Source organism: Coffea arabica, chromosome 2e, assembly GCF_036785885.1.
Source record: "Coffea arabica cultivar ET-39 chromosome 2e, Coffea Arabica ET-39 HiFi, whole genome shotgun sequence".
NCBI classification, from domain to species: Eukaryota; Viridiplantae; Streptophyta; class Magnoliopsida; order Gentianales; family Rubiaceae; genus Coffea; species Coffea arabica.
This window is the reverse complement of record NC_092313.1, coordinates 72,168,622-72,182,012: the sequence shown is the minus strand read 5'-3', so window position 1 is coordinate 72,182,012 and position 13,391 is coordinate 72,168,622. Positions and strand designations below refer to the sequence as shown.

The 13,391-nt window shown below is 36.5% G+C and overlaps 2 protein-coding genes across 3 annotated transcripts; both read right to left on the bottom strand.

Moving 5' to 3' along the window:
* Positions 1 to 4,186: 4,186 nt before the first annotated feature.
* LOC113732975 (pentatricopeptide repeat-containing protein At4g01990, mitochondrial) lies at positions 4,187 to 6,819 on the bottom strand. The gene is made up of 2 exons (XM_027259053.2): positions 6,401 to 6,819; positions 4,187 to 5,527 (listed from the first exon to the last, which is right to left on the bottom strand). Exons 1-2 carry the CDS (start codon positions 6,713 to 6,715, stop codon positions 4,397 to 4,399), a joined length of 1,446 nt encoding a protein of 481 aa, XP_027114854.1. The 5' UTR covers positions 6,716 to 6,819; the 3' UTR covers positions 4,187 to 4,396.
* Positions 6,820 to 9,830: 3,011 nt separating this feature from the next.
* Positions 9,831 to 13,308, bottom strand: LOC113732974 (putative F-box protein At3g10430). 2 transcript variants are annotated; one of them, XM_027259052.2, is made up of 2 exons: positions 11,861 to 13,308; positions 9,831 to 10,092 (listed from the first exon to the last, which is right to left on the bottom strand). In XM_027259052.2, the coding sequence occupies exon 1, from the start codon at positions 13,122 to 13,124 to the stop codon at positions 11,886 to 11,888; it is 1,239 nt and encodes a 412-aa protein (XP_027114853.1). In that variant the 5' UTR covers positions 13,125 to 13,308; the 3' UTR covers positions 9,831 to 10,092; positions 11,861 to 11,885. The 2 variants fall into 2 exon arrangements, with proteins under 2 accessions (XP_027114853.1, XP_071937067.1); XM_072080966.1 differs by having other exon boundaries at positions 11,865 to 13,302.
* Between the last annotated feature and the right edge of the window lie 83 nt (positions 13,309 to 13,391).

Here is a 13,391-nt window from a genome sequence, read left to right as displayed (position 1 = left end):
ACTGGCCTCCACATCGTTGCATGATTTGCATCCATTTAATTGATTGGGGCCATAAAGACAACGAAAGATGCAAAGTTCAAGTCTGATGCAATATCAGAGGATGTGGCAAAATCCGTGTTTTATGTTGCAGACCAGCTTTACTATTCTCTAGTTACTTAATTCCTCCTAAACTTCTCGTCCAATTCTCGTTTTCATCTTAAGTGTGGAGAATTTGGTCATTCCCCAAGCATTGTAGACCAAAATTCAATGTATTTAGATTCAGAAGATTCGGTTTCATCTTGTATATATATACGTCAAGGGATCGCAAAGAGAACGTTACTCTCGATTTGAGGAGCTCAAATCGTATAGTTATTACTTGACTGTTCATCCGTTCACAACTCTGTATGCCTCTGCGCAGGTCATGCTTGATGGTTTGGTGACATTGAAAGATGATGGATCTACAAGGGATCCCCTGACAAGACAAGATGGCTACTTAAGAGGAATTCAATCAGTTGCTGAGTTTGGGTTCCAGGATAGGAGCGATCTCAAACTTGAAACATGGTGCGTGCAAATCATGATGTTTCTTGGCATGGCTATTGAGTTTGTGCAAAACATAGAAAGGTTTCAAGAAAGTGCCACAGTACTTCTATATTTGAAAGTTTGTGTCAAAATTTTTGTAGAGTTGAAGGGATTTTTTATTATGATGTTTCATTGGAGACATTTTCACTGTTTGGTGTTGCAACATTCCTTCCCTGTGATGTGATAGACCCATGACAGGTTATAAGTTCAGTTTACTGCTTTTTTCTTTTAAGAAAATGAATATGTCTTTCAATCTAATTCACGACAGATTATTTGAAGAAGATTCAAGATTCAAAATCCCAATTTATATCTCAATCCGCAGGTAAGATGGAATTTGGTTGTGACCTTGTCAGGCTTGACCATGTGACTTCGAAAACCATATACAGTTGAGATCATACCCTAAAGAATATGGGTGCTTATTTTTTAGATGTGTAAATGATGCTGTTCCCAAAAAAATCCCTAGATAAGTTGATGTATGTCTATTAATTCACGATGGCACTCATTTGACTGATTGAAGATTATTTGCTTTTACTATGACCGTTAACTAAATATGTAACTTGTTATAGTAACACGGATATTAAATTTTAGGCCAAGAGATCACAGGATCACAAGATTAGGCAACATTTTGGTACTCATTGAAGCTTCCCTATCTATTGTCATGACTTTATCACGTTGTATTTTACTTGTAGCATAAGGTCCTTTCACGATAAAGAGAATAGCATTTCTATTATTTTCAATCATAGTTTACTTGTTTAAGTAAGTTTTTAATGTAATGATTATCTTATGAGAAGGGCTAAAATGGCAGAAGCTTTTGCATTTTAGGAATAAGATATCCCAATCTAAAGTTTAAGGACAATTTTGAAGTTCATGAAGCAATTTGGACAACTAAAGAATTAGAAGACGAAGATATCCCAATCTAAAGTTTAAATTTGTTTGGCAAATGCTCCTTTTGTTTTTTATTTATGAAATGCAGCATGATTGATGAAGCAAATATTTCTTTCCATTGACATGACAGATCATTTGAAATTCTCAATATGATTAGACATTGCCAATACCATTTCTTTCCTAGTATAGGAGTAATTACTAGGTTCTTTCAAGAATCAGCTGTATATTACGGAAAGAGACTGCTTTAGTTTCACTAATTACCTCTTAGGAAATATAAGATCATCCATTTTTTTGACTTGAAAAAGTCTGCAATTGAGGTTTCAATTAAGTTAAAGCGATTGTCTTTTCAACTTGCATGGAAGGAATTTCAAGGATTTAACTTAAACATGTTAATTTAAACAAGTTCATGAACTAAGTTAAATATTTTTAGACACTGGTTAAGAAGAAGGAAGAAGGACAGAAAGTAAATAAGATCGTGCAGATTGTGGGTAACTTTCGGGCGAAGTCCTTGTCAAGATAGAAAACAGGTGAGATTAAAGAAGTGAGGAAGGAAAAAGAGGAGTGGACCAAAAAAAATGGCATTCTTAAATCTAAACAAATATCGGAATGATCTATCGTCAATCAACTTGAAAGTCCCCGGGTTATAACTCCGTAGTCAAATACAAGAGATATCCATTACCTTTTGCTGAGAATATTTCAAATTGTGCCGCAGAGAACTAGGGTCTCCGATCAAGTTCTTCTGTGATCTTGAAAGATGCATGAGCTTCATCAAGACCTTAGGAGGTAGCTGGATCAATAACGGAGTGATGATTTCTATAGGAAAAACAGGACGTTTCTGGTCAGCCATTTTGTTCACAATCGATAAAAGTTCCAAAGTATCAAAATTGGATGGGTTTTGTATCTTCTTTTTTTGTGTATAGTAGCAGCAACTTTTTAGGTATAACTATAGGTTCAAAAATTCTCTATTTTCATAACACCTCACAATCTGAAAAACCCAAGCGAACTATTTAGATTCCAGTCCAAGAAACAGGAAACAATTCCAGACTTTCCTTTCGAGGTGATTGTTACAATACTGTTGTAGCTTCCAGCTGAAAGCTTGATCCGTCTCACGTGTGTATCCAAAAGGATGGTATGCTTTGATTACCAGTAGCAGGTTTATCCAAAAGCATCTCCAGGTTATGGCTTCAGCCATTTGCCTTGAGCTTGGGATGCGAGGATTCCCTCTTGTAGCTGCCGCTGCTGCAACCACCATACACTGAATTGTTAATGCACTGCTGTGGTTTCTTCTTAGTCCTTGCATTCCCAGAAGAAATGAGCTTCATCTCCTCTGGCGGCGTAGGCATACCAGCTATATATAGTTCCATGCCTTCTCTTCCACTGTTGATGATTTACTTGCTTCAGTAGGTGACTCAGGCACGGGACTTGTTTGATCTGGCTTCCTTACCATGGTGAACTTGAACTCCAACTTTTCAGATTCATGTCTTACCCTAGAGCAACCAACTGGTACATTTTATGTGGTTTACAGCCCTCCCTGTCAAAGCCTCCAATTTCCTTTGTGCTAAAAACCAAAGTTTTGCCAATAAAAAAGAAATACCATCTACTACATTGGGTAAACCATATTTATGGAATCATTGTATTAGAAAATATAAGTGCATTTCCTCTTCAAGCATTAACATAAAGCATTCAAATAGGCATAGTAGTTTCTTGGCTCTTGGATTTGGTTATCTCAGCCAAACAGATGAATAGAAGATTGTAAGAATTCCATATACTCAAAGAGATAGATATACCAAAGTTTTGGAGTTTCAAGCATTTCAATTAAACAGATCAATTAAGACAAGTTCAAGAACCGACCTAAATAGCTTTGGACACTGGTTATGAAATCGGATAAGCCCTGGGACTTAGGAGGACATCCTGATCGTGCACATTGAGGGTAATTTTCGTGCGAAATCCTTATCAGGGTATAAAACAGGTACTTGGGGCGAAATACTTGCTAAGCTCAATAGTTGGCTTTTGACAAAAGTAATACAGTCAAATGGACATAAAAGGGTCCTTCATGAACTGTTGTCAATCAAGTTAATGAATTCCACTGATCTTATTTGAGCATTTTATCTGTTCAAGTGAAATAGGTCTGTCAATTGGATTTTATAAGTTTGAGTTTTGATATGCTTGAGCTCGACTCACATAACAAATCATATTCTTGAATTCAAACTCAATTCTTGGTTTATGAAGAAATTGGACTTATGACTGATATTCAAGTTGACCCATATTCAAATTCTATATCATTCATGTTAACATATAGTAAAATACACGGAATGCAATATGTGGAAAATTCATTCAGTCCTGAAATTAGTTTGAATATCTTCATCTACTAAAATTACAAGTAAGCAATTTTTTTCTAGTTGGACAAAGAAAATGCATTATATACAGTTAATGAAGATTAGATTCATATATAGTCATCCAAGGAAAAAAGCAACCTACCTCTTATTCTATTTTATTTTTGTTATGTGTGTTACATGCATGTAATAGAGTGTGTATGTGTACACTGATCAATCCTACCTTTAAGTGGGTTGAATTTAGTGTAACTTAAATTTGATCCCAAATTCACTTAGTACCCATTTTATAACCCTATTATCAAGTGGTTGGTCTAGAGGCTAAGGAATGATAGGATACAATTGAGGCATGTCTAGGAGAAGGTCAAAAAGCCACAATGACTAGAGTGTGTGACCATCTTGTGACGACATAATGAATTAATGGCAAAATTGATTTTCACCACCATAGTTTAGGTTTCAGTACAGGCCAGCTTTGCTTCGCACAATAGCATTTGTGAACATAAACTCGAATTCCTTGCAAGACTTGAATTAGGCCAGTATAAAATATCAAATTGTCAAGGCCTCTTCTCACTGCCATATTTAAATCAGAAACACCTCTATACTTCGATGCAGTGATCTAGTCATCAACTTTTGGAAAGCAGAGATGCATAAACGGTAGAATCAAGACGACCAATCTTCTTCATGCTGTTACAAAACTTCTCAGCTCTAGTCGCATCATTTTTCTTCTCAAAATATTCTAAAAACAATTTGATAGTCTCATCTGTAGGAAACCACCTATGTTCCTCTGGGATTGTCTTGCATGCACCCATCTCCAGATACTTCAGAGCCGAATCAATCTGATCATTCTTAATGTGGTAGATTGTGAAAATATTCAGTGTCGCTAAGGTGGGATCAATTCCTTTGGTCACCATACTTTCATAGAGAGCATTAGCTTCCCCAATCATGTTCCTATTAAGATAAGATTCCAAGACCACATTGAATAGTCTGACATCGTACAATGAGCATTGAGATTCCCACTCTCTAAAATACTTCTCCAGGTTTTCCAGGTCACCCAATTTAAACAGAGCCAACAGCATGATGAGATAGCTAGTGTTACTGGGGGAGGGGAAAACTGACTTGAGGGAGTTCCACACATGATGAACCCCAGCCAAGTCAGACATAAGCTCATACAAGTTGATTAGCATATGGAAAAACTCACGATCACGCACATTTTCAAATTTCTCCATCTCTCCTATCATTTCTTTGGCCTTGGGAAGAAGTCCAGCATTGACGTAAATAGTTGCTAGGTTCCCATAAGTGAACCAATCATACTTTACCTTATCTTTCTTCATCTTTTCAAGAACTTTCTCCGCTGCGTTTATATCATTTGAGGAAGCATAGCTGTTAATCAACAGATTGCAAGTATATTTATCTGCTTTAAGTTTATTCTGCTCCAATTCTTGCACAAGCAGAGGGACTTGTTCGGGCTGGTTACTGCTCAAGTATAAAGACATCACATTGTTATAGTTCAGAGTGGAAGTAAAATTCAGCTCCTTCATCTTGGCAAAGAGTTGGACAGCCTTATCCAACATTTTCTCCTTACAGTAACAGTTAAGAAGTGCTCCATAAGTTTTGTTTGTTTTTGCAGATCCCTGAAGACCATCAAAATAAACTTCAGCTGAAGCAATACCCTTAGCTTTTGCAAGAAGGTCAATCTGCACAGCTCGGTCAGCATTGTTCATCTCAATCTTGCTGCTCTCCAGCCATTCTGATAGCTGCATTAGTAACAAGATAAGGAAAACAATTACAAAGTCCAAACCAAACTATCCAGTTTGAGAACAAACAGAAGCAAATAAAATGCCATCTAAGGAAGGAAAAGATATTATTAATTCAACAGATGTCCATGCAAAGTCTATATATTTCCTGAAGTTGATAGATAACTACAATTTAATCTACAATTCAACTTGTTCCTTCCTCATCAATCCCCATTGTTGGTATACAGGTACAATTTCCTATACAACCCACGCTTGATCCTTTACCTATTTTCAACAAGCATATTAAAAGAATACATCCCAGATTTTGTTTCCATAAGGGTAAAAAGCTTCCTACAAAAACTGAGCATCTAATGTTCAATAAACATATCATCTGCTACCCAAATTCTATGCCTCCCCTGTTTTACAAATAGTTGTCAATGCTAACAAACAGCACATCTATGCTGTTTCCAACCCGACCATATTACCCAAATAAACAATCACTTCTTGCATACCCAACAAATGACTTTTCTTCCTATGATAAAGTAATGCTCTTTTCCACAATCACATTCGCTATCTGTCTAAGAATAATAAGCATTCGAAAAGGAATAAAACAATCAAAGTTTTTTTTATTCAAATCGAAACAAAAGATTAGAATGCATACTAATATCAATTACAAAGAAAATTTCACCACATGACAACAATTTAGCACCCAATAAGAATACAGCAACTTGATTTGAATAAATACACTCCACAAGCACAATAAACCATCTAAAGCATAAATCTCACGTGTCGCATATTCATTCATCCACAAATCTAGGAATGCCTAAAGAAACAATTTTTACAAAAAAAAAAAAAGAAGAAGAAAGAAGAAAATAACCAAATTCAAGAAATTACCTGGAGGGCTAGATGGTAATGTTTGCGGAATCGGAGAAAATTGATTTGTCTAGCAACATCGAATCGTTTAGCCTGACTTTCATTGGCCCATTCATCTAGAACCACTGAAACATTAGCGTCTGAGCCTGGTCCAATATTCAGCTCCTTCAGTTTCCTGAACAGAGAGATATTAGGCTTGTCTTTGGTCACAGCCGTTGCTGTATCTTGGGTCACAGCCGTTGTCGCTGTCGTTGCCGTTGCCGTTGCCGTTTCTGTTGCTGTAGACAGCCACCGAAGTCTCGCCGTCGGTCGGAAATGAACGAGACGGCTCGCCATTTTTAACTTCCTTCTTCTAAACCCTTGTTGGGGCTATTTCTTGAAATTGGACACAGAAGAGGGTTTTAGTAGGGTTCAACGGGAGAACGGAAATGAAATGTATGAATAATCCGACGTCGTAACGTTCCAGTCGGATTTTACTTTTTCGTTTTGTTTTTTATTCTTTCAGGGTTTTTAATTTTTTTTTTCCCCTAACGATAACAATCTTTCAGGGTTTTTAATTGACTACCCCAACATTTCCTCCTAAACGATATAGAAAAATATCGCATATTCCTCAATTACTTTTTGATTTTCTTGTTTCCTAGATCAATAATCAATTGTCCCTTGAAATGAAAAGCATAAAAGTCTTGAGAAATATTCAGCTGGCTAGTTTTATTTATTGTGACATACATACACTGAAAACGTGAATTTTGATAGGTCCTCCTATATTATGTCCCTTCAAGAAAAAGGTAAATTCACACTGAAACACTTTAAGGAGATAGAAAAGAAGCCCACCGGAAAATTTTCAAATTCTCTCTTCAAAAAATAAAAAAATAAAAGAAAGGACTACAAATTCAGATTATTTTTATTTTTAAGGAAAAATCGTTTAAAATATAATTTGTTTTTTACATTTCGCCAAACGAATTTTTTCGTTCTTCACTTTTAAATGCTAACTTTGTATCCCCTACAAAATTAAGTCGATAAAATTTATCCTTAATCCATCAAGTGACCACATATGATCTTTTTTTTTTTTAACAAAAAGGTTAAATCTCATTTATAGTTAAACAAATGATTCAATCCATATTTATTTTTGTTCCTAAAACGTAGAATCTGACTCAAACCATATTCATTTTTTTTCCCAAAAAAATGTGAAATTTGACCTAATCCATATTCATTTTTTACACTAAAAAAAAGTTGAATTTGACCTATTTATACATAAAAGAAAATGACTACATGTTGATTGTGTGGCGATTTCATATTAAAAAGGGTTATTATCACTTTACCTCCTTAACGTTTGGTACTACTATCAATTTCCCCCTTAACGTTATCTTTTAGTCATTTTATCCCCAAAACTAATGGTCAAACTTAATGGAGTTTATTAATTAAAGTGAAAAGACATGTTTAACCCTTAAAATTATTATCACTTTACCCCCATAAAATATAGTCTCATTATCAATTTACACCCTAGAATTATTTTTTAGACAATTTATCCTACCATTAAACCAACTTAGCAAATTAAAAACTTTAGAAGAAAATACCCTCTCTTTGCATAATCAAAATAATAAAAAATTTAGAGTGACTCTTCTTCTTTTTAGTATCAAGAAAAAAAGTCAAAATATTAATTTTTTTCATTGGCAATCTTATTAATATTGAAAAAAAATAGAAATATGGAGAGGGGGAGGGGGAGAGAGAGAGCTCAATTCTTTTTTTAAAAATTACAAATAAGAAAGAATTAAATACTTTTATTATTTTAAAATTATTTCACTTTTTTGTTTACCACCAAATTTCAATTCTAATCCCGATAACCTTAAAGTAATACGATAATGTTAGACTTTTCTTTATTTTCTTTTTTTGCAAAATCTAATTTTTTGTCTCCTTCTTTCCTATCTCTTTTTCTTTTCCTAGTAGTAATAAGTATGAAAAAAAAAGAATTTTTCTATCTCTTAAAGTGAAAAAAGGAAGAATAATCATTCCAACCTTTTTTATTTTTAATTATATATAAAAAGGGTAAATATATTTAAAATTTTTTGACCATACTAGTTAGATTAATAATAAGGTAAAATGTCTAGAAAATAGTGTTAGGAACTAAAGCGATTGTATCACTATAATCCAAACGAAGAAAGCGATAATAACAATGTAGTAATACTATAAAATAAAAGGGTATTTTGTCCAAAATTTCTTAACATGTTGAGTTGAATTACTTATGGGGGTAAAGTGATTAAAAAATAACGTTATGGGGTAAACTGATAGTAGTGATATAGTTTAAGGGGGTAAAGTGATAATAACCCTATTAAAAATTAGTTGAAAACTTAAGTTGAGGCCAAATTTTGCAAATTTAAATCTACAAGAGGTGTAAGATTAACATTTCAAAAGTGAATGACATGTTGAACGATTTTTCATATTTTTAATGCTGCGCAGTACCCAATTAACATTTCATTGTGGCCCACTTCTTTTGCTGCTTTAAGCCGATCCTCTTCACGACACTCATGATTATGCAGTTACAACTTACAACTAGTGATTAGCCTTAGTCAAGGTATGCAGTGATCCGAAAAAAAATGTAATGATCTCATTCCAGCGAGACGGTTTAGGCAGGCAACCAAGGCTGTTTGCGTCTTGATAAAGAAGCTCATTTGCAAAATACACTTGAGAACTTACCGGAAATCATCTGGTACTTCTTTCTCATGGGGAATTCAGTTCAGCGCAATAACCTTGTCCCCAGAGCTGGTTGGAAAATAGGAGATGAATATGAGAATTTGGTTAGAGACTAAGCCAACGAAAGGCATAATGCTGGGAAAGATGGAAAGCTGGCTTCGCAGTGAATATTGGGCTAACAGACAATACGACAGTAGAGCGATGGGGAGTACTCAAAAGGGATGGAAATGGCGTGGAGCTCAGGAGAAAGGAGAGTGATCCTGGAAACGGATTCGAAGGCAGCACTGGACCTAATCCAAGGAGCAGGACAGGATTCACCTTTCCACAATCTGATATGTCAGATTAGGAATTATGGAAACAGGGATTGGGAGTGCCGGCTACAACACATTTGGAGAGAAGGAAATAAATGTGCAGATTGGCTGGCCAAAACCAGTGTCAACAAGGATCCTGGGATGCAGATCATCACAGAACCGCCACATGAGCTCAGGGAATTGCTTAGAGCAGATATTATAGGGGCTGCAACTCCATGTTTTGTTTCTGTTTAAGAGGTTCGACCTCTCCCCCTTGTTTAAGGCATAATGCCAACAACTGCTGGGCTTTGGACGACTCTGGATGACTGAGAAACGCTGGTCATTTCTCCCTGTAATACATCAGGAACGACATCCTGAGTGATGGGTGCTGAACAAATGTAGACCTTGGCCATTCTCATGTTATCAAGTTTTGTTTGTGGGTGATTACGTGTAGACAAAAGATTAGAACAAGATTTAACGCCTGATAATCTAGAGCAGCATAATCGATAAACCACCAAATAAGTTAGCTGTGGCCATCTGATCAGGAAGATACACCTCCTCAACAATTCATCCTAGTAAGTCAGATGTAAACATCTGATCATGCAGCAAATATCTTAATCAGCAGTCACAAGACAGTCACTCTACTCACTTTACATACTTCAACTACACAGTTTGGGATCAGTCTGGAAATTCCATAATCATCAGCAAGCAAAGATCACTTAATCTTGTCCTTGCCTGTACAAAGTACCAAAAGAACACAAAGCAAGTTAGTTTACTTCGAGCAAAACAGACTACGGCTCCAATACATAGGCAACTGAAGATCTTCAGTAAGAGATGCATTTCAGTATTCCACCAAATGATTGCAAATTTTAAGTACCATGACTCAAGAAACAGACATTCAGATGACTAAATCCCATTGAGGATGTCCACCACTTGTTTTCCAAAATGGATACAAGCAAAGCCTGCTATATCTCACAACAAGTTGACTATATTACACCTATATTCACAATTAACGATCTGACATGTACTCTGGGGAACCAAGCATCAGAAAAGCAGGTCCAGTTGTTAAGCTAGTTCAGAGAATGGGAAAGGAAAAAAGACCTGAGCAAGAATACAACCAACTATTTCTTGAGAAAAACTATGATTATAACATACAGTTGACTCTCAATTTCTAGCAAAACTATAAATAAATGTGTAAGATCTAAAACAATCCATGAGCTTTGCTTCAATCAAATTCCCTGTCAAATCATGACGGACAATCCACAGATTCAAAGTGCAGTATTGAAGCATTACGGTTAATGAAAGTGCAGTGGTGAAGCACTGCTGTCAACGAAGAGCAAATTTTGTGGCACATAAAAAAGTCAACCATGCCAGAAAAACAATTGGTCTATGTGACTTATACTCTGATTTAAAAGGGGAACAAAGCTCTTAAAAATTTCGATCCATGATTCTTTGCTAAGAATCATATGTGCTGCAGGAGACAAAAGACCTGCCAAAAAGGCAACAATATGGAGAAACCAAAACTTTAATGACCAAGTTTTCAATCCTTTCCACATTTAGCATTTTTAACATGTCATTTCAGCTTTCTGTGAATGCAAAGTTTTAGAAATAAAGGCAGATTGCATAATCTGAATAAAAGAGGGGAACAAAGAACATATAATTCTGATCCATGAATCTTTTTGCTAAGAACCGTATGTGCTGCAGGAGAGAAATGACCAGCCAAAAGGGCAATGATATGAGAAAACCCAATTTTTAATGACCAAGTTTTTAATCCTTTCCACATTTTGCGTTTTTAACAGGACACTACTGCTTTCTGCGAATGCAAACTTTTAGAAAGAAAATCAGATTGCATAAGCTGCTAGTTCACAATCATCCTGAGGATTTCAAGCACTCTCAAGCATACAAACCCCTCTCAAGTAAAAAAATATCTCCCCATTGTTAATACAATAAAAGTAAGACAGGTATCTCCACAAAATCAACATGTGACATGGCGACTAGTGATCCAATTATGGATGCTTAGACAGTTGAAAATGTCAAGCTCCAGAGCTAGAAAAAATCCTTCAGAACCCACATATGAATTAGGTTGTCCATTCGATTCAGTGCAAACAACCACAGGACTACTAATTGAGCTGAACCCGACAATCAATTTTTTATATATCCAACCATAAATTGGTTGAATTATTTGTACCAAAATAGTTTAACAGAACCTGGAATACATATAGCATGCACGACTGTACATTGCACTGTGCCTACAAGAGTAAATTCAATCGATCCTCATTCAAGAACACGTTTTCGTGTTTTGGGTAATCGAAAACAAAGCTCTTGTTTTTACAAACTTCCCAAAATGCTACCAGTGTAGTAACCATGAGAAACACACATCTGCATCGACGTATAGGATAAAATTTTCAACTAACAATCAAGATTCATTGTGCAGGTGCTTAATCAGAAACTTCGTATGATAATGGAGTATCAGGAAAAAATCAAGGTTTGATGATAAAAATACCTACAGGGGAGGCAAGAGGATAACTTTAGTCCAAGAACAGAACAAGGCTTTCCTCGAAACAAGTAGCCACTGTGTGAGGCCCATCCACTGCAAGATCCTTGAATTTCATGTCATTGAGGTCAAGTGCAACTGTCTTGGTAAGTGCAGCATTCGCCTTTCTACGTGAATGGTCTTCTCTATCAAGAGCATCAATCACAACTTTCCCACACCAAGTAAATCCAACTGGAATCCCGCACAGTGCATCCTTCAAAACTAGCTTAAACTTCCTCTCCCAAAGCAACTCCCCACCATCATCCTTCTTCAAAACCCAAAAGCCACATTTGACATAATTCCCTGTCCCACCTGGTTCAATAGCACCTATGGCAACCTCACCATTCCATCGCATGATATTAACTGGCAAATTATCGTCCCAAGTATCCTTGTCATAGTTCTCTGGCATTTCCACGTCATGAAACACCTCATCCTCCAAATCAAACCACATCACCCACGACAATCGACCATGAGCCTTCTCAGCAGCAAGCCAATATATACACCCATCAACAAAAGCATTACAACCCCGAAATACCATATGATCAATTTTAGCCCTAACACTCCTCCATTTCCCACTCTTCAAACTATAAACCTCCACCCTAGGCCTCAATTTCTCCCCAACATGATGAGCTGAATAAAGAATCCTGACAACCCTGAAATCATTGTCTCGCTCACAAAACCCGAATCCTAAAACAGGATAAGTTGAAAAATTCTTTTCCATCCAATCACAATAACAAGAAAACTCAGATTTCAGGATCTTATACTTCCTAAGAACAGGATTAAACAAGTAAACATCCCCGCCATAAGCACAATCAACCTCATCAGTCAAACAGACAAGCCCATTACAGGAACCCACAATTTGTACCGTTTTCGACCAGGTCTGAAATGGGATTTTAACTTTACAGCACAAGTCATAATTTTCGTTGTCGGCGAAAATCGACAAAGTGGGTTCATCAGAAAATTCCTTAGGAGTGACTAAAATGCAGTGGTCAGTACTAGTAGCAGCTAGCTGAGAAATTGAACGAGTGAAGTGGGCTCGGACAAAAATAGGGTTCTTGATCAGAGAATACCAGTGTTGGGAGACGGCTGTTGACTGGGCTAGGGTTTTGACGGGGAGTCTTGAGAGGATGTTGATGGCTAGGTCTCGAGGGAGGTCATCAAACGACGCCGTTGGTGGGCTGATGAATACAAGTGGGAGCTCCTTCCACCAAGATGTAGTTGCTTGATCGGCCATTTGCTTTTGAATGAACAAGAGAGGGACACGTGGAGCTGTGGGATTTTTCTTTTAAGAGAAAGCGTGGTTTTGAGAAACACGCTCGCCGGAGAGATTTTACCGCCGGCAGTTCCGGGACTTTAGGGGTTTAGGGTTTTAGGGTTGTGAAAAGATGAAGCTACTCGGAGTACAATTTCTAAGTTGGGCCTCTTTCTCCCTTTTTGGGCATATGAATCTTATATTCTTTGTTTGCATTGTGGCTTCTGTTAAAAAAAAATTTACGTTTTT